This window comes from Cetorhinus maximus, chromosome 2 (genome assembly GCF_964194155.1).
Source record: "Cetorhinus maximus chromosome 2, sCetMax3.hap1.1, whole genome shotgun sequence".
Lineage (NCBI taxonomy): Eukaryota > Metazoa > Chordata > Chondrichthyes > Lamniformes > Cetorhinidae > Cetorhinus > Cetorhinus maximus.
Genome location: NC_135880.1, coordinates 222,073,663 through 222,093,914, shown reverse-complemented (window position 1 = coordinate 222,093,914; position 20,252 = coordinate 222,073,663). Strand labels below are relative to the sequence as shown.

At 43.4% G+C, this 20,252-nt stretch overlaps 1 protein-coding gene and 1 non-coding gene across 2 annotated transcripts; both read left to right on the top strand.

Annotated features, from left to right (window-relative positions):
• Nucleotides 1–1,144: 1,144 nt before the first annotated feature.
• LOC144671009 (interferon alpha/beta receptor 2-like) lies at nt 1,145–20,252 on the top strand. Its single transcript, XM_078533050.1, has 7 exons — nt 1,145–1,296; nt 4,273–4,399; nt 9,345–9,526; nt 11,500–11,666; nt 16,024–16,177; nt 17,550–17,680; nt 19,591–20,252. The coding sequence occupies exons 1-7, from the start codon at nt 1,248–1,250 to the stop codon at nt 20,167–20,169; spliced, it is 1,389 nt and encodes a 462-aa protein (XP_078389176.1). The 5' UTR covers nt 1,145–1,247; the 3' UTR covers nt 20,170–20,252.
• On the top strand, nt 15,359–15,471 carry LOC144671851 (U5 spliceosomal RNA). The gene has a single exon (XR_013574030.1). It is a non-coding gene; the product is annotated as a U5 spliceosomal RNA (small nuclear RNA).

Below are 20,252 nucleotides of genomic sequence, written 5' to 3'. Positions count from 1 at the left end.
GGCTATCTGCAGTGCTTAGTTCTTTGTGCCTATCGTACGCTTTCTTTTTCTGTTTGATCTTCCCCTGTATTCCTCTAGATAACCAGGGAGGTCTAGAACTTGAGAGGGGACATGATGAAATAGAAATACCAGGATAGTTTGTGCAATTTTAGGATAGTGAATCACCATCAAATTACACACTAAGGTTCAGAGTTTAGTAATGTTTTGACATAAATTTCATCATGCTTTGAAATATTTAGCAAACATTTGGCAAACACTATTTGATGTACATTTCTATACAGATTTTACCCTGGGGAATATATAAGTGGTTATATGTGGTTAGAATATATTTTTCTTTTTTCTTTTTCACTCTTAACCAGACCAACTAATCTTGAGTGAAAATTGTGCCTGCATTTCGATCAGGATTTCACAATGTGCTTAAATTCTGAGCTCAGCCGGTAATCTAGGCTGATATTCCAATGCCAGTGGTAAGGGAGTGCTGTACTGCCGGAGGTGTCATCTTTCAGATGAGACGGGTGGGCATAAAAGATCCCAGTATTTCCAAGAGGGGAACGTTGAGCCCTCCCAACACACCGGAGAATACCATCATCGCCAGATTATCTGGTTATTTCCCAGGGCTGTTTGTGGGATCTTGCTTTTCACTGGCAGTGAACTTCATTAGGGCGTCCTGAGGACATGAACGGCGCTAAGTAAATGCAGATTCTTTCTAAATTCCTTCAGCGAGCAGGAATCTGGGTTTGTAAATTATTTTTGCACCGACAATGGACAAGAAACAACAAAAAAAAATGATCATTTGAAATTAAAAACAGGAATGTGGAGACAACAAACCAATCGAAAGCGGGGTAACAGAGAAATCTCTGTCGGGTTTGGGACACTTTTATTTGAAAGGGGAGTGTAAGCCTGTGATCTTTCGGTGATTTGATCGGAAACACCAAGAATTTCAGTGAGTTTAGGGTTTGCTTGTTTTGCAAGTAGAAGCAAAAACGATAGGAATTTAGCATCAGAAATTAGACAGAGATGCGAATGGTCTTGTACTTTAAGGTCAGTGCGTTAGTTCCGGGGAGAGTCGAAAGGAAATTCCCCGCTGCTGGAGAGCTCTCTGTGCAGCCAGGAAATTCGCAGGCGGAAGCTGACGTTTGTGACTCCCTCCCACGCCTAGACCTGCCCCAGCTGGGCGATGTGTTTCTCAGTGTAACTGGAGGACTGGAATGAGCGGTGTGCAGTGCCTGCAGTAACAGCAAATAGCAATGGGTCTGTGCAATAGAGCTTTCCTACTACTGATCTTCATCCTGCCTGGTAGGTCTGGTCTGTTAGAAACACTCCAGAATTTTTTTTTTTAAAAGAAGGGAAACTATTTTACTGTAACTCTGTACGAGCAAATGTGACAGCTACTCCTGGCGATTAATGATTGCTAAGCGTGGTAAAATAAAACTTGTGTAGATGAGGCACTATGTGTTTTTTCTGGGTGTGTAACTGACCCCTGGATTTTAGGGTCTTATTCTGTTATTAAAAGACTTGCATTTGTAGAGCACCGAATGTCCCCAACCGCTTTACTGACAATGTAATTTTTGACGTGTCACTGTTGTAATGTAGCAGCCAGTTTGTACACAGCAAGATCCCACAAACAGCCATGTGACAATGACCAGATATATATATTTTTCAGTGATGCTAGTTGAGGGATAAATATTTGACCAAAACACCAGCCAAATAACATGCTGATAATTGCCAGTGAGGTTTGCCCTGAAAGATCTAAACAAAACCAGGAACAGCCTTTTGTGAATAAGGAGTTAACTTCAGTTGTTTGTATTAACTATGCTTAATCTGATTCACGCCCTCTGCAGTTAGTGGGTGTGATAGGAGGTTGAGGTGAAGGTGTTTGAAATGTTTTCAGTCATGTTCATTCCATCACTGCAACTTTTCCCTTACGCTGTTGGAAGTAATCTAACTGACCAGCGGTGAGTGCAGTGAGTTATCTGCTGTTATTGACCTGCAATTCGGACACCCAGGTTATTCATTCATTAAGCGCCAAAGTTTGTCCAGTGCAGCACTGAGTCATGCAGGTTCTGTTATCTGATCTCAGTTGAGACAGCCAGCGAGAGCAGCACAAATGGCTCCACTATCCCTAGGCCATGGAAAGAACAATCATCCAATGTTCTGCTGGGTTGGACCCAGTTGTGTTGGGTTGAATTTGATTGTGATGTTTGGATTTGGTTGCGCTAGCTGAACTTGATGGTGTTGGATTAGACCCTGCTGCTTTGGGTTGAATTTCATTCTGATGGTTTCGATCTGGTTATGTTGGGTTCAGTTTATTTGCCCTGGTAGCTGATGGGACCCTGGTGCAAGCAATTCTGAGTTCCCCTAGGCTGTTCTCTAGGCTAAGATCATCTGAAGTAAACCACACTGGCCCTAAAATCTTTTGGTATTTCCCTAGCTATGTTCCTGGGACTTTTGGTGACCAGGCACTTCATAGCCAGTGTGAAGACAGCCAATAAATTCTACATGTCTGAAGCAGGGGACGGATTTTTAAATTATTTCTTTCTGGGAGGTGGGTAACACTGCCCATCCCTAGTTGCCAGGGGGCATGAAGAGGCAACCACAGGCCAGACCTGGTAGAGGTGGCAAGATTTTTTTTTAACAGAACTCAAACTCCACCAGCTGCTGCGGTAGGATTTTTAAAAAAAGTTTCCATAATTTATTGATTTACTATGAGACCCAATATACAGAGGTAATCACTACAGCAGAAGCCATGAGCCTAGAAGCAAATTTGCAACCCATCTCATCTCTACTCAATTTCTTGCAGACACTTGGTCCATTCCTCTAGTCTTCCCTCCAATTTTGAGGGGTGATCTTGCCAACAGAAGATACATTCCATGTGAGCCCAGTCTGCGTCACAACCTAACTCCAGACTGTAACACAGAATGCTAATCCTCCCAAAAGGATAGCATTTCCATACGTGTCATGAAAGCCAGGACCAGTTTTGTGGGTGAACTAGCTGAGCTTGGTTATTATAACTAATTAGCCACTAATCTGCGAATTTGTTGAGTTGAATTTCACCACCTGCTACAGTGGGATTTGAACTCTCAAAGTCATAAGACCTGATAGAGATCAATAAAATTATAAAGGAACTTGATAGGGCTGATGCAGAGAAGGTGTTTCTGTTTGTCAGGAAGACCAAACTTAGGGTCCATTAATATAAGAGGGCCACTAATAAATTGAGTAAAGAATTCAGGAAGAACCTCTTTACCCAGAGAGTAGTGAAAATGGGGAACTCTCTACCACATTGAGTAGTTGAGTCAAATAGCGTAGATGTATTTAAGGGGAGGCTAGATCAGTACATGAGGGAGAAAGATAGGATTAGATTAAATTGGTTGGGAGGAGTATTAATACTGGCAGAGATGTTTAGGTGAAATGGTCTGTTTCTGTGCTGTAAATTCAATGTAATTCACAACTAGATCAGCCGTGATCTTATTGAATGGTGAAGCAGGCTCAAATGGTTGAATGGCCTACTCCTGTTCCTAAGCTCTATGTTCCTATAATTCTTTGTAAACTGTGTTGCCATAACCACTGGGCTCTTATACTCTACTGGACAACATGAGAGGAGATCGCTCCCATTTATGCTCAAACCCATTGGCTCCAGCAGTACAAACAGGAGTGGAGTGAAGTAAACTCCATTAATATGCAATATAAATTCATCCACACCACTCACCACCCCCCCCTCACCCCACCGCCACAACCCCTGAAACCAGGGATTTTGCATGCTGACATTACCAGTTAAGCCATTGTGGAGTTAAAGAATAGTTTGATTTTTGTAAAGCAGTTCGCTTGTTAAGATCAACACATACTAGATCAGGAAAGTGGGGTCAAACCTTTAGCCTTCTGGCCTGTGTAGTCCTGAAGTGTATAAATTTCCTCAATGCAAATGGTTGTGGTTTTTAAGAAGTGATTTTTAATTTTGTCCAGATTTTAATTTGAGCATGTCTCTACAATGGATCATTACAGCAAAAATTCCCCGGAAGGGGTGTGTCATACAAATCCAAGTATGCTTTTCTAGGGAGCTAACGATCCCAATACCTGTAACATTGTTTATTTGCTTTCTATAAGCTCTAGTGCCATTCACTCCTCTCATTCTCCAGTAACAGAAAAATGATTCCAAATGATATGCTGATGTCCTGAGGGCTCCTGGCTAAACTGTGATTCATTTGCAGAGTGAGCTCACACTTGATTGAAAATGTGCTGTCTAAATAAATTGAAACTTTTAAAATATTCTTACAGGAACTGATGCCATCCTGCAGCCTCCCAGAAATCTTTATTTCACTTCTGCGAATGCCAAAAACATCTTACACTGGAATCCAGCGCAGAATTATTCACAGATCATTCGATACGACGTGCAGTACTTAAGGTATAGGAGTCTCCTTTCACCTTCTCACAAGTTAGGAGTAAGTAGTGGAATGTAAGGTTGATCTACAGTTGACCTCAATGAACCTCGGGTTCAAGAAGAGGGGATGGAGAGGGGAAACAACCAGATATTTTGCTCCTGACCTATATTCGGTGCGTTCCCCTCGCTCCTCCCCCCTCCCCACCAGCCAACCCAACCCCGCTAGGAAGTGGTATGGGGGCAAAGGGAATCGGGCTCAGGTAGGATAGGACCTTCAAGGTCAAATAGGTGTCAGCTGTGGCTCAGTGGGAACACCGAGCGCTCTCACCTCTGAGTTGGAAGGTCATGGGTTTAAGCCCCACTCCGGAGACTTGGGAACAAATAAAAATTGGCTCACACTGCAGCTCAGTACAGAGTGAGTGCAGCACTGTTGGAGCTGCTGTCTTTTGGATGAGATGTTAAACCGAGACCTTGTTTCCTTTCTTGGATGGTCACAGAAGATCCCATGTTAATATTTTGAGAAGAGCAGGTGAGTTCTACCAGTGTCCTGGTTAATATTTGTCCTCAACCAGTGTCACTAAAAAAAAACAAATTATCTGGTCATTTACCTCCTGTTTGTGGGAGCTTGCTGTGCACAATTTGTTGTGGTGTTTTCTACATTACACCGGTGACTCTTGCTTGAAAAAAAGTACTTCATCATCCATAAAGTGCTTTGGGATGTTCTGAGGTTGTGGAAGTTGTTAAGAGAAATGCAAATTCTTCCTTTAACTTTTTATTTTAAATGTTGATATCACAGGTTGTATGACGATGAATTTCTCTGAGATTATCCTGCCCCCGCTTGCTTTATGGATTCATTGAGAGGGAAGAATCAATTGTGTGATGTGCTGGAGGTCACTTGTTGACTATGGAGCCCGCTCCCCAGTGACAATCTAGCGTCTTTAATACAAGAAAACATCTAACCAGTAACAGAGACAGGGATAGACTAAACCTTTTACTGAAGATTTTATTTTGTAACATTGAGAACCGCATCTAATTGTTTCACCTGTTTCTTCCCATAACAATTTCCTTTTTTGAGTTTGATGTGACCTTTCAAACCGAGAGTTGGAAAGTTTGCGGAAACCTTAAAAAAAGAGAAACAAAAACCAAAGGGGGTTTTGCTGATCATGTGCTTCACATGTCCTGTAATTTGGAAAAAACACCCAGTCACCAGTTCCTGAGCCTGACCTCAGAACCGATTTGAGTTTGTGGGGCTGGTTGTTGAGAAACTAGGTGCGGATGAAAGAAGAAAAATAACTTGAATTCCTGTAGCGCCTGTCACCACCTCATGATGTCCCAATTTTCACAGCCAATGAGGCACTTTTTGAAGTGTAGTCAGTGTGGTAATGTAAGAAACACAGCAGCCAATTTATACACAGCAAGCTCCCACAAAACAACAATGACGTAAATGACCAAATCATCTGTTCTAGTGATGATGTGGTTGATGATTCAAAGCCGTTCATAAGTTTGAGCACCTCTATCAAATCTCCTCTTAATCTCTGCTCTAAGAACAACCCCAGTGTTACTTCAAGTAACTGAAGCCCCTCAGTTCTGATCATAGGGTGGCCAACCCTCCAGGCTTGGCCTGGAGTCACCAGAAATTGAAGATTAATCTCCAGGACACTGCGGTGTGCAACCCTGGAAATAAATCATCGGGACATTAAAAAAGATTGTTGTGTTTTTTTTGGTCATTTTCTTTGAACATTTTTCTTTACCAGAGATAAAAATAATGAAACTGGGCCAAAAAAAAGCTGTTTGGCTGACAGCCAAGCATCATCCCATTGGGTAATGGGTATTTTGGCTTTCCAATTGGAGTAGGTTGTGAGTGCGTCACAAGGATGGATCTCTTGGCCGACATAATGGGTGGTGTGGGGTGGGGGTGGAAAGTGATGTGGTGAAACCTGCAGGAATACATTTAATCACAGTTGGAAAACCCTACCTGGTACTATTCTAGTAAATCTCTGTAAAGCCTCGACATCCTTTCTAAAGCTTGGATTGTAGAACTGATTATGATGTTCCAGCTGCAGCTGTGTTTTTATAAAGGACCGGCGAAACCTCAGAGGCAAAATACTGTGGATGCTAGAAACCTGAAATATAAACAGAATATACTGAAAATATGCAGCAAACCTCGTCTGCTCAGTATTTTCAGAGTTTTGCTGTTTGTATTTTAGAGTAACTTCCATACGTCTGTACTCAACTGAACCAAATTGTTTGCAACCTTGGTGTCATATCAGTGCCATCGCTAATGTACGCATTAATATATCAGCAGAGTGATAAAAGCAAAAAACTGCGGATGCTGGAAATCCAAAACAGAAATAAAAATACCTGGACAAACTCAGCAGGTCTGACAGCATCTGCGGAGAGGAACACAGTTAACGTTTCGAGTCCGTATGACTCTTCAACTGTTCTTCTGCTGAGTTTTTCCAGGTATTTTTAATTTTTTTTATTGGGGTTAGGAGCTGCAGGCTGATAGATAATCAGCAGGCCTCACAGCAAATTCTGTGTTTAGACATGGTGAAGTGAGAGGAACGTGCATATCTTTATGTGGAGATTAACCTAATGACTAAGAGAAAGACCAGTCACAAGTGAGATCAGAGATATTCGTGATGCTTCATCTCCCACATCAGTGTATCAGAGACTACTTCCTGAATGATTATCACCTTTTGGCCTATTTCGATCCCTTTCCCCACCCCCACCCCACCCCCACTAGGGCTATCTATCCCTTGCTCGTCCTGCTTTCTACCCCTAATGTCACCATTAGCACATATCTTAGCTAATGTCACCACCGTCAACACCTCTTTGTCCTTTTGTCTACGACATCGTTTGGCAATCTCTACCTACCACTGGCCCTCTATCCAGCTCTACCTGTCCCACCGACTCCCCCCTTAAACCAGTTTATATTTCACCTCCTTTCTATTTTTACTTAGTTCTGTTGAAGAGTCATACGGACTCGAAACGTTAACTGTGCTCCTCTCCGCAGATACTGTCAGACCTGCTGAGTATTTCCAGGGTATTTTTGTTTTTGTCCTGAATGATTGATTATTTTCAGTTTGTATTGGCCTGCGCTGGTACTGTGTACTGTACGAGTGACGTTGCAATTTTGGGAGTGACCGGTGCCCCAAGCATAGAAATGTTTTAAGATTTTTCCACAGTGATGACAAGCCCTTGTGTGTTGTAATAATGGACACAGCTCGGCAAAGCAATAAATAGCAGATACAAGAGAACGATTTCAACATAGCAGCCGAAGCAGTGGTTGACATGGCATCCTAAACCACAACAGGAAAGCTCAAAATATCTCAAGGGCCCTCTGAACTATAACAGCTACTTCTAAACACACTTTGGGACCCACTTCTTGTAGAGTATGAGCTACGTTATCCGATTGCTGCAAGTACATAGCTTCACCCTTCGGGAGCTCATATCAGGAAATGGCCCACAAGCAACCAGTCACTTGCCACACACTGAGCTGTGCCTGCACTATTTTGGGAAAAGTGCTCTTGTGCAGGCAGAGCAGTGTACAGTTTAATCTTACTTGGTATTGGTTTGACTGGGAGTCAGCAGTTAGCCCCCACATGAAGATATTTGCATTCCTCCAAAAATTCATTGTTGCCTCACTGTTTATATTTTTGAGTTTGATGTAGAGGTTACAGATTGTCAGTGTCAGTCAGTCCAGTCAGTCAGTCCAGTCAGTCAGTCCAGTCAGTCAGTCAGTCCAGTCAGTCAGTCAGTCAGTCAGTCCAGTCAGTCAGTCCAGTCAGTCAGTCCAGTCAGTCAGTCCAGTCAGTCCAGTCAGTCAGTCCAGTCAGTCCAGTCCAGTCAGTCAGTCCAGTCAGTCAGTCCAGTCAGTCAGTCAGTTCAGTCAGTCAGTCAGTCCAGTCAGTCAGTCCAGTCAGTCAGTCAGTCAGTCCAGTCAGTCAGTCCAGTCAGTCAGTCAGTCAGTCCAGTCAGTCAGTCCAGTCAGTCCAGTCAGTCCAGTCCAGTCAGTCCAGTCCAGTCAGTCCAGTCCAGTCAGTCCAGTCCAGTCAGTCCAGTCCAGTCAGTCAGTCCAGTCAGTCAGTCCAGTCCAGTCAGTCAGTCCAGTCCAGTCAGTCAGTCAGTCCAGTCAGTCAGTCAGTCCAGTCCAGTCAGTCCAGTCCAGTCAGTCCAGTCCAGTCAGTCAACTCCGTCAACTCCCTCCCTAACAGCACTGGGTAGATCGACACCACATGGACTGCAGCGGTTCAAGAAGGCAGCTCACCACCACCTTCTCAAGGGCAATTAGGGGGATGAGCAACAATGCTGGCCCAGCCAGCGATGTTCACATCCTGTGAAAGAATAAATTTTTTAAAACTTGGAGCTCCCATTCTCCAACATTCTGTTTGCTATATATTAATGACCTGGACTTCTAAACAGTGTCATCCACCTGAGAGGGAAGATGAGGCCTCAGTTTAAACACCATTTAAAAGGTGTTGTTTGATATTGGTACACCTGACTTAACTCAACAACCTCACTTCCACAACAGGCTCCTCTTACGGTCCATGTTGGTGATGTTGTCTGATCTTTGTAATACCAACAGGAAGATATGGTGCTGTGTTCAATTCCATTTGCAGCTCCTCAGATAATGCAGCAATTGCTGCCCCACGTGCAGCAAGACCTGGACAATATTTGGGTTTGGGCTGATAAGTGGCAAGTAACATTTGTGACACACAAGTGCCAGAGAATGACTGTCTCCAATAAAAAAGAATCTAACCACCACCCCTTGACATCCATTGGCATTGCGATTGTTGAATCCCTCACTGTCAACATCCTCATCCATTGACGAAACCTCCTGGAATGTATTCCAACCAGAGTGATGAAATCGAAATAGGAAAAGTAAGGAAGGAGGGAATTTTTCAGGGAAGGTTGGCCTTTTGTTAATAACTTGCAGAAACTGATCAGTCTCCTCACTGACCCACAGGTATGAATACAATGAGACATATATCCCAGTGAAGCAATGCACAGGCATTTCCCACCGTCATTGTGACCTCACACAGGAGACCTGGGATTTTAAAGTGGAGATCATCGCCATTGTCAGAAGCGTTAATGGCAACATAACCTCAGACTGGGAAAAATCGGAACATTTTAAACCCCAGGATTCCAGTAAGTGAGCTCGCGCACATAATCGCATATATAACCCCAATCTGTCCTGATGCTCAGAATGGTTGAGGAACAGATTTCAGTTCAAATGGCAATGATTGAAGCTTGGGGACTGGATGTGAATTTTTAAATAGTTTGCTTAATAGTTATGTTTTTTTTTAAGGGGTTTTAGGAAACTGAAAGTATTAGCCACTGAGATGAACACACTCAGAACGAAACAAGCATCTTGCGTTTGTATCTGACCTCCAGGGTGGGGATGGTGGTGCTGAGACCAAACACGTCCTCAGCTGAAACTCAAGATCAGAAGCACGAAAGCGGGCTGACGTTTTTTTTTCCTTGGTAGCCCCTGAGGCGGTTGTAGTCCAAACTGTGACTCAGCTGGTATCAGTTACCTCAGCACAGGTCAAACCTGGGACCTTTGATCTCCTTATCTAAGGAAGGATATACTTGCCTTGGAGATACTGCAGTGAAGGCTCACTAGAGTCATGAGAGGGTTGACCCATGATGAGAGGTTGAGTGCAAACTCTTCGGAGTTTAGAAGAATGAGAGGCGAAATTATTGAAACTTATATTATTTTTGGGGGGATGACAGGGTAAATGCTGAGAGGCTGCTTCCTCTGGCTGAAGACTCTAGAACTAGACATCAAAGTTTCAGAATAAGAGGTTGACTATTTAAGATGGGGATGAGAAATTTCTTCACTCTACCTCATTCATTGAGTTTATTCAATGCTGAGATCAATAGATTTTTGGTCTCAAAGGGAATTGGGGGATATTGATTTAGGTGGGAAACTGGAGTTGAGCTCATGATCTTATTGAATGGGGGAAAGTCTCGAGGAGCCGCGTGCCAACCCCTGCTCCTTTATGTTCCTATCTGCCTGGCTTACACCAAATCTTTAAGTAGTAGACAGCAAGACCCACATACTCATTATCACTCACTGCTCACTGTCACATTCATTCACACACACACACACACACACGATGCATTCACACTCACTGACACAGCAACACAGACACTCACTGTCCCACAGGTTTTACTTGTGCACACATTCATACTCACTGACACACATTCACACTCACTGACACACATTCACACTCACTGACACACTCAAACTGACACATTCGCTCTCAATGACGTGTTTGCTGACAATCACACTCACTGCCATGCTCTCACTGACTGGCTAATGCACACTCATCGAGACACTTAGGGGAGATGGTGACGTAGTGGTAATGTCACTGGACTAGTAATCCAGAGGGCCAGGCTAATGCCCTGTGGACATGGGTTCACTAGGGGTCACTGTTTAAAAATAAGGGGTCGGTCATTTAAGACTGACACGAGGAGAAATTTTTTCTCTCAGAGGGCGGAGAGTCTTTGGAACTCTCTTCCTCAAAAGGTGGTGGAGGCTGAGTCTTTGAATATTTTTAAAGCAGAGCTAGATGGATTCTTGATTAACAAGGTTATCAGGAATGTGGGGTTGAGGTTACATTCAGATCAGCCATGATCTTATTGAATGGCAGTTCAGGCTTGAGGGGCCGAGTGGCCGACTCCTGCTCCTAATTCGTATGTTCAAATCCATAGCAGCTGGTGGAATTTAAATTCAATCAATAAATCAGTGATATAAAGCTAGTCTAAGTAATGGTGACCATGAAACTATCATTGACTGTTGTAAAAACCCATCTGGTTCACTAATGTCCTTTTAGGGAAGGAAATCTGCCATCCTTACCCTGTCTGGCCTACATGTGACTCCAGGTCCACAGCAATGTGGTTGACTCTCTTAACCACCCTCTGAAATGGCCTAGCAAGCCACTTGGGGCAATTGTGGATGGGCAACAAATGCTGGCCTTGCCAGTGATGCCCGCATCCCATGAAAAGAATTTTAAAAAAAAACTCATCTCTCATTGATGCACCAGCTCAATGACACATTTACTTTCATTTTGGCTGTAGAGCTGTATTTAATTTTGCATTTCATTTGCTTTCAGTCCCTTTGGGTTTGCCATCCTTTACTATTAAAGCAGAACACAACGTGATTAGAGTCAGTATCTCCCCACCTACCTTACATACGGGAGGAAGAAAACTGTCGATGGAGGAGCTCTTTGGCGAATCATTGACGTATAGTGTTTATATCCGTGCGAATAACACTAACCAGGTAAGAGCTCATGGAGGTCGGCCAGTTGAAATCCCCTGACCATGTGGGAGTGTTTTGTTTTATAAAATTGACATTTTGCTGATTGCTAAGGTCACACATTGTTATTCTCTCCTTCTGCCCTCACCTTGCCAAGTTTGCAACTCTCCCCTCACCACCCGGCCCCCTTTCCTTCCAGAAAGGATGAGTGTTTAACATGTCCTGGTCCTTAGCCCGAGTGACAGAGTGTCCTTCGTCTCTGAGCCTGAGTGACGCTGAATGTTGGCGGAGTGTTGGACAAAGCAGGGTGGTTACAGACCAGCCCAATCTAACCACCCCAATCCAGCCCTACCCAGGCCATACTCAAGTGCATTGTAGGAGGAGTCACTGGACAATGATTAGTTGTAGCTGGACATCACCATCCCCACTCCTTGGATAGGACAACATGGCCAATTGTACCTCCATCTGTGTGAGTACAGGTTCTCAGAGCCTGGGCGCTTGGAGTAGCCTTTGCTCATAACGACTTGTATTTTATATAACACCTTTAATCTAGTTACATATCAGAAATGCTTCATAGGAGCAAAATCTGACCAAGGCACATCAAGAGATATTAGGACAGGTGACCAAAAGCTTGGTCAAAGAGACACCTTAAGGAGCAGAGTGAGGTAAAGAAGTGGAGAGTTTTAAGAAGGGAATTCCAGAGCTTAGGGCCCAGCAGCTGAAGGCACGGTTGTCAGTGGTGGAGCAATTAAAACTGGACAAGAAGACAGAATTGGAGAATGCAGAGAACTCGGGAGTGTGGGGAGATGGAGGGTGGGGGCAGGGTGCTCCTAGGGCTCTGATCACTCCTCCTCCGATTGCAACCACGGGTCTGTTCATCGCTCCTCATTTGGGAGCACATGGAACGTGGAGATGTGGCGCTCATAATGTGCACCATCCTCCAATAGGCTGTACATTAAACCAGGGGTCGCCAATCTTTTCTTTAATGATAGCTACTTCTGATTAATGAAAAATATCCCGAGCTACTGAAACATATATTGAAAATATATGGATTGATAAAGGTACATAATTAAGCTATTACAGCTGAATTACAAAAATATATATTTAAAATGAAGAAAATTGATTCTCAACCTTTATTTCAATGTGAAACTTGACACTGCATAGTGTCCACCAGTGCTGTGTAATCTAGTATGTACCCTGAGAGGTCATCTCTGATGGAGTCATTCAGCTACTCGTCGGTCAGATGCATTCGAAATTTGGATTCGAAGAAGCTCATGACTGAAAAGGCGGGTTTGCAAAGATTGGTGAAACCAAACGGGGAAGTCACTTTCATTGTTGCTGTGAGGATGTCACTGTACTTCTCAGTATCCACAAGTCTCCAGAAATTGGCAGATTGCCTTGATTTCCACAGAACGTCATTTTGAAGGCTGACGATCTCCATTTCCATAGTGACACAATCAAGGTTAAACAGCGCACTAATTTGTTCGGAAACTAACATCTACTTCCATGAAGGGGTTTGAAAGAAACATCACTTGGGGATCCAGCTGCTCAAAATCACTAAATCTACCGTTGAACTCTTGGCCAAGCCTGGTTAGGGGATCACTGTGCTCGGCAATGTCCAGGAGCCCAGCAGCAGCTTCATTTTCTGCCAGCGTTTGGAGCACAGAAGGAAAAAGTCGCATTTTCCTCTTCTGCACTTGCCGTACCCAAAGGTTAAGTTTCGACTTGAAAGCTTTTCACTCCGCGAATCATGTCAGCAATTGCCTTCCACCTTCCCTTGCAATTCACAGCTCAATGGGTGTTCAATTACTCTGTCACATCTGTTAGAAATACCAAATCAAGCAGCCATGCAATGCTTGATCATTGGGCAGCCTCTTCGTTTCTTGACTCCACGAAAAGCTTTAATTTCTGGCAGAAGTGAAAGAAGCTGACGCAGCATTTGTCCTCTGCCAAGCCACCGGATCTCAGGGTGCAGCAAAACATCGCCATACTCGGCTGACAGTTAGTCGAGAAATGACTTGAAGCTTCGGTGCTGTTTGGCCTTTGCATGAGTTGAATTAATCGTTCTAACCACAGGAGACGTAACGTAATCAGACCCCCCTTACTTTGTCACAAATCGCCTCCTGGTGAATGATGCAGTGGTAGCTCGAGAAATGAGGAAAATCGGGGTCTCCTTTATAACTTGCAATGAAACTGGCATGACGCCCGGTCATTGCTGGCGCACCATTGTTGGCTATTGCCACTAGCTTCTCCAATGGCACATTCCTCTTTGTGAAATAGTTCTTGACCTCATTGTAGATATCAATTCCCCTGGTTGCGGATTTCAGAGGCAACATTGTCAAGAATTCCTCTTTTTAATGGTGATGTCTTCAAACACCATTCGAATGAACACTGCCAACTGGGCAGCATTGCTTGTGTCAACCAATTCATCCCATTGACTAGGAGACCACCTGCATGTACTTAAATCCCTCTCCAGCTGCTCCATCATGTCAGCCGATAATGCAGATACTCTTTTTGCAATGGTGTTCGCTCCTAACTGCACTCCTGGAATGGCAGACATAATTCCAGGGCTGATTTTTTTTTGCAACCTTTGAATAAGGACTTGGCCATCAGAGTCATCGCGCCCTTCACAATCACACCATTTGTAAATGTCGCCTTGTTCTTGGTGAAATAGGGAGTTACTTTGAAAGATGCCTCAGTTGACGCATTAGCTTTGTTGGTTGGTTTCGTTTAAAAAAAAAAAATAATTGCTGTATCTGCACTTCAGCTTTTAGTTCACTTTTTGTGACCGCTGGCTGCTTCCTGTAAGAAAATCCCTCTCAGAACGTTTGTGTACATTTTGGAAAATGCCTCTCAACATTTGCTTTTTTTTTCCGCACTGCGGCTCTGACGCTGCAGATTAAACAGGCACACTTGTCTTTAATGCTTGAAAACAAAAAAAAAACGTCCTCCCACCCTTGGTGGAAATAATATGTCTTTTGCCTTTTTTTTTTGGGATGGACCTGCCTCTGCATCCATGATGTTAACAAGGGCAGGTTATTTTCCCTGCTGCATGCTAGCTAGCAGAGTTGTGCTGGTACAGATGGTCCTCGACTTATGTCGATCCTCACTTATGGCAGGTCACAATTGCCACTCGTGTTATTACTTATGGCGATCGGAGCCACACTTATGGCGTGACACTGACTCAGGCGCCAGTGTTGTATACAAAAGTTGGCAAACTAGTTAGCTTGCGGCAGAAAGATAATTATATGACTTGAATCCAGTAATACTCTTGGTTATTTTTCCAAATCTTAATGCAAGCTACTCATTGGCAGATGGTGAACTACCAGTCGCTCGTGATTGATGTGTTGGCAAGCCCTGCATCAAACCATCTTCCTACTTCCCGGCAGTCCATGATTGAGCTGGAACAGTGGGAAAGGCTGCAGGTTCCTTTCAGTGCAACTGCACTGACAGGTATGAGGAAACACGTCATCAGTGGAGCAGGGGACTGAGCTGTCTCAGCTGCACAGTATTAGGGCGTGATGCTGCCAAGTGATGCTCTTGCTAGCAAACCTGCTAGATTTGGATAAAATGCTAACTGGAAGGAACCTAGGAATTGTTAGACAAACAAAGATCAAGTCGATCTAGTTCAGTGTCTAATACCTTGGTGGTCACGTGATGCAACAATAATTGAATGGTTGACTAATTACAGCTATCAATCCTTAGCAATGAGTCTACAACTCTGGTTTCTCTTCAGATCATATAAATCTTTCGCCTTTTACTAAAGATTTCCGTGGAGAGGAGCACTCAGAGTTTAGCTTAATTTTTTGTGGCCCTGCTGTAGCAGGGCTGTCTTATGCTTGAAAAAAAGATTGAACAAATTGAGACATGAGGTGAGAAAACCCCCAATGGTGGAGAACTGTGGGAACCATATGTCCAAAGTCGCCAGTTGCTATTGTTCTGCTTTGGCCTTGCAGATTAACATCTGTATTCTGCCAACCTTTATGAATATGACTAGTGCTAACCTAATCGCTCTGAGTGACAAATCAGATGATGAATCTAATCTGTTTTGCACTCAATAGGAATTACTACTCAAACTATAAAACAATCGTCATCATTAGTAGAGACTGGCTCAGTGGTCTCTCATTCAACACAAAAACAAAAATACCTGGAAAAACTCAGCAGGTCTGGCAGCATCTGGGGAGAGGGACACAGTTAACGTTTCGAGCCCGAATGACCCTTCAACAGAACAGTGGTCTCTTATTGTTCAATAGAATGTTTGTTTTGAACTTTTTCAAATCTCGCAAATCCTGAGAGGATTGTGGTGGGACTTGCCACTGTCTTGAAATGTTTATGCTGCTGGTTGATTTCTCTAACGCGTCTTCTGCATGTGTTCCAACAGTCTGAACAAATTACGAGCTCAAGAGAATTGAACAAAACCACAGTGCAACCAGGTGAAACCTATTGCATCAGTGTGAGAGCAGAACTGAATAACGATCCAAGAAAAGGGAACATCACGGAAGAGAAATGTGCAACAATCCCATTCCGAGAACCAGGTAAAGTAGTTCATTGAGTGTGCCATCAATTCCCAATTTATATTACTTTTATTATTTGCATGTGCCTCATATCAGTGCAGACTGAGAAGGCTAGTCAGAGAACTAGGCTGTCAAGTTGACCAAATCCATATTGTTAGGGGTTCAGCCAATTAGAGAACGTTTTCACCCTTCTCTCAGGTGTGGATTTGAACCCAATCTCCATTCCTCATCAGAAACTTCCCAACTTCCTTTTGTACTATCTTTCCATTGGCCCAGAATCTTCCCAGGATCCCCTGCCAGGAAACATTGGGTCTTCTTTGCTTTGCATTTCTGCCAGTAGCAAAGCTGAGAATAGAAATGCAAATCCTCACCACAGCCTGGCGTGTTACACTTGAAGACTTGCGCATTACCAAGACTTTAAAGGGAATGCTGCTTTGTGAAGAAAGCGTCAGCTGTGGCTCGGTTTCTAGCACTCTTACATCTACTCCAGGACTTGAGCCATAGTCTAAGGCTGACACCTCATTGCAATACTGAGGGAGCACTGTAGAGTATTGCATGTCTTTTGGATAAAACTAATTAATAATTATTAAAGCAAGATCCTGATATAAAGGATCTCGCGAGACTATTCAAAGAAGAGCAGGGAAGTTTTCTGTGTCCTGGCTAATATTTATCCCTCAAACAACATGACTAAAAGCAAATTACCTGGTCATTTATTGCTGCTTATAAGGCCTTATTGTGCACAATTTGGCTACTACATTTACCTACATTTCAACAGTTACTATCCTTCAATAGGAATTCACTGGCTAATTGGACCATGAGGATGCTACTTAAATGCAAGTTCTTCTTGCTTAACTATCTGGCAAAACCTCTCCTGTGTAGACATGCTGATGAAACGGACATCAGTTTGATCCACAATCCACGATGTGATGATGCATTTTATTGGTGGCTTCATAAACGAGGTCCCTCTCACAATCTGGCAACGATGGTTCCCTCCATTCATTAGTTACATTTTTCTGAATGGAGCTGTGCATGTACAGCAGTTGCAGATGGCATAACTTTAAAATCAGCCCATTCAGGAGGGAAGTTAGGAAACACCTCTTCTTGAAAAGGACAGTAGAAGTGTGGAACTCTCTCCCACAGAAAGCAGTAGGCGATCGCTCAATTAGTAATTTAAAATCTGAGATTGATAGTTTTTTGCTGGACAAGGGCATGAAGGGAATGGAGCCAATGCAGGTGAGATGGAACTAAGAGACAGATCAGTATGATCTCGTTGAATGGTAACAAACTTGAGGGGCTGAATGGCCTCCTCCTGTTCTAATTGCATCTGAAAAAGATTGTCATTACTTCCTGCATGTTTCTTCTGCTAATGAGAGTTTCCTGTTTCTTTGTATAGACTCGGACACTTCAGTCAATATCACCTTTGGCGTCATCAGTGCTGTGTTCATACTATGTACACTCAGCTTTTGCCTAGGAATGTCCTGCTGGTGTTACTTGAAGAAACAAAGCACAATCCCAGCGGTTCTGGTAAGTTCCCTTGTTACTCACTGAAAAATTAGGAAACCTTTTTGGCTAAAATAATTTGAAAATAATTCCCTCTTACAATGCTTTGATCAATCAGAGCCAACCTTTCCTGGTTTGAATTTAAGCAATAGCTTGGCAGTTAAATGCTCCCAGGTGCATTCTCCATAGCAATGCCTCTACCAATCAGAATCCACTTGCCAACCAATCAGCACTCTCTTCTCATGCAGTATACATTGTTGTCCCCTTTAGAATTGGTATTCTTGCAAATTCTGTCCTGATGAGTACAAGACAAAACGCTTTGACAGCATGTCTCGTATTTTTTCAACAATGCACAAATTCAAATTTAGAGAATTAGGTTTCCACCTGATCTTCTCTTCCCCAAATCCCACCCTTACCATCTCCTCAAAACAGCATCGAACTGGATTTTAAATGAGCTCAGTGAGCCAGCTTCACCCACCCACCCATCCTAGCCTGCTGCTGATCACCCCGTGTGTGGAGACATCTACCCTAAATTTGCCATGACCCTGTGCCTTCCTATTCTGCTGCCCTGGTTTGTCTGGAAGCATCCTGGCTTCCTTAATCTTGTTTAGTATCCTTCGTAATCTCGGGAAAGAAACCTGCCCTCCTTACTGAATCTGGCTTATATGTGACTCCTAACCTTCCTCCAAAATGGCCTAGAAGGACACACAGTTGTACAAAATTACTACAGGTCAAGTATCCTTTATCTGTAAATCTGAAAACATCCAAAAACTGCATTTTATTTTTGAACCTCATTGACCTTCAGCACAGGAAGTCCAGTTATTTGCCTGCACTGTTTACCTGGTGAATTTTGTGATGAATGTGTCAAAAAGAAACTAATTACAGGTAACAAGAACAGAATTACCTGGAAAAACTCAGCAGGTCTGGCAGCATCGGCGGAGAAGAAAAGAGAATTTACCAGTTCTGCCGAAGGGTCATGAGGACTCGAAACGTCAACTCTTTTCTTCTCCGCCGATGCTGCCAGACCTGCTGAGTTTTTCCAGTTAATTCTGTTTTTGTTTTGGATTTCCAGCATCCGCAGTAGTTTTTTGTTTTTAACTTATTACAGGTACCCTGTATTTATTATTCATTGATACATCTTAATTTTCTAGCTATTTTATTTACTTTAGACTATAGCTAGCCCAGGCTTAGGCTATTGTGATGTAAGTTTATATACGGTACCCGAAAACCCAAATTATCTGAAATCCGAATTGCAATCGGCCTGGAGGATTTCAGATAATGGATACTCGACCTGCATTAAAAATAAATGTCCTTGTGAATTCCACTCAGGACTATTCAACAGCCACCAACAAAAGATAAAGTTTCTTTTAAAAGAAAGGAAAACCATGACCCCACCATATCCCGGCTGCTCTACCTCTTCAGGCTGTTACCGGTGATAACACAGTATGATATTCATCTTCTCTGAATGCACATGCTGTCTGTGGAGGCACAGACAGCTCACTGGGATTATGTTAGTGAGGCCCAAACTCAATTTCGGGCCTTTGGATAGGGGCACACGGCCTGTGTCCACCTGCTGCAATACAGTACCCAAAACGGGCATAAAGGGATCGCCACACCCCTGCCAACTGCCCCCACCACCAGTTCATCGATGGCCTCTTATGCCCTCTTCTCGTGATATTTCATGACATGCAAGTTGAGTATTGCTGAAAAAAAGAGACATTTTGTCAAAGCTTTTCGTCTTGCACTCATCAGGGCAGTTTGCAAGAATGCAACATCAGGGAACACAACATCGTTTTGACAGAAGCTTCAACAAAATGTCTCTTTTTTTTCAGCAATACTCAAGTTCTGCACTACCAAATGACTATTATATGGAAGTTGTTTTTTTTTAAAACATCTATGATTAGACTTCATATGTGATTTATTTCCTCTCACAGAAATCTCTTGACAAGAACAAGAAGTGCTTGAGCATCATGGATTACCTGAGCCTGATAGAAGATGTGGTGGTGCAGCAGGCGTTTGCTGACAGCTCTCTCATCGGCCCCTGTAAGATTCAGGAACGGGATGATCTGTGGTCAGAGCTGAAAATCAAGGAGGCATCTTCCTTGGACAGCGGGATCGACATTGGGAGTAACTCATCAGGCCAGATTCCTTCGTTCTGTGAACCGCTGAACCCCTACATGCAGCAAACGCCCGAGTCAAGCGGCCAGCGGAGTGGCAGCCCAGGGGATGATCGGGACAACTCTCAGCCCAAGGAATCCTGTTCCATAAGCGTCCCCGATACCACAAGTGAACCTGCCGATGGTGAGGGAAGCATCATCACCCCCTCGGGTTATCAGAGGCAAATACCAAGGACTAACGCGGCCTCGGAGCAGGAGGAGTGCAGTGTTCCAGCTCAGACTGTTCAGGACATGTCTCCCTGCTCTATCCCTATATCAGACGTTAACATAACCGAAAGTTTCTCAAAAGCCTTTCTCAGTTTAGACGACGTTATGTTAATGGACAATGGATTATAGAGAAAAGCTTTTGAACTCAAACTTTCTTGATGTCCCTGTTTTGTAAATTAATTAATTATTTATTAAAATATTTTCCGTTTTAA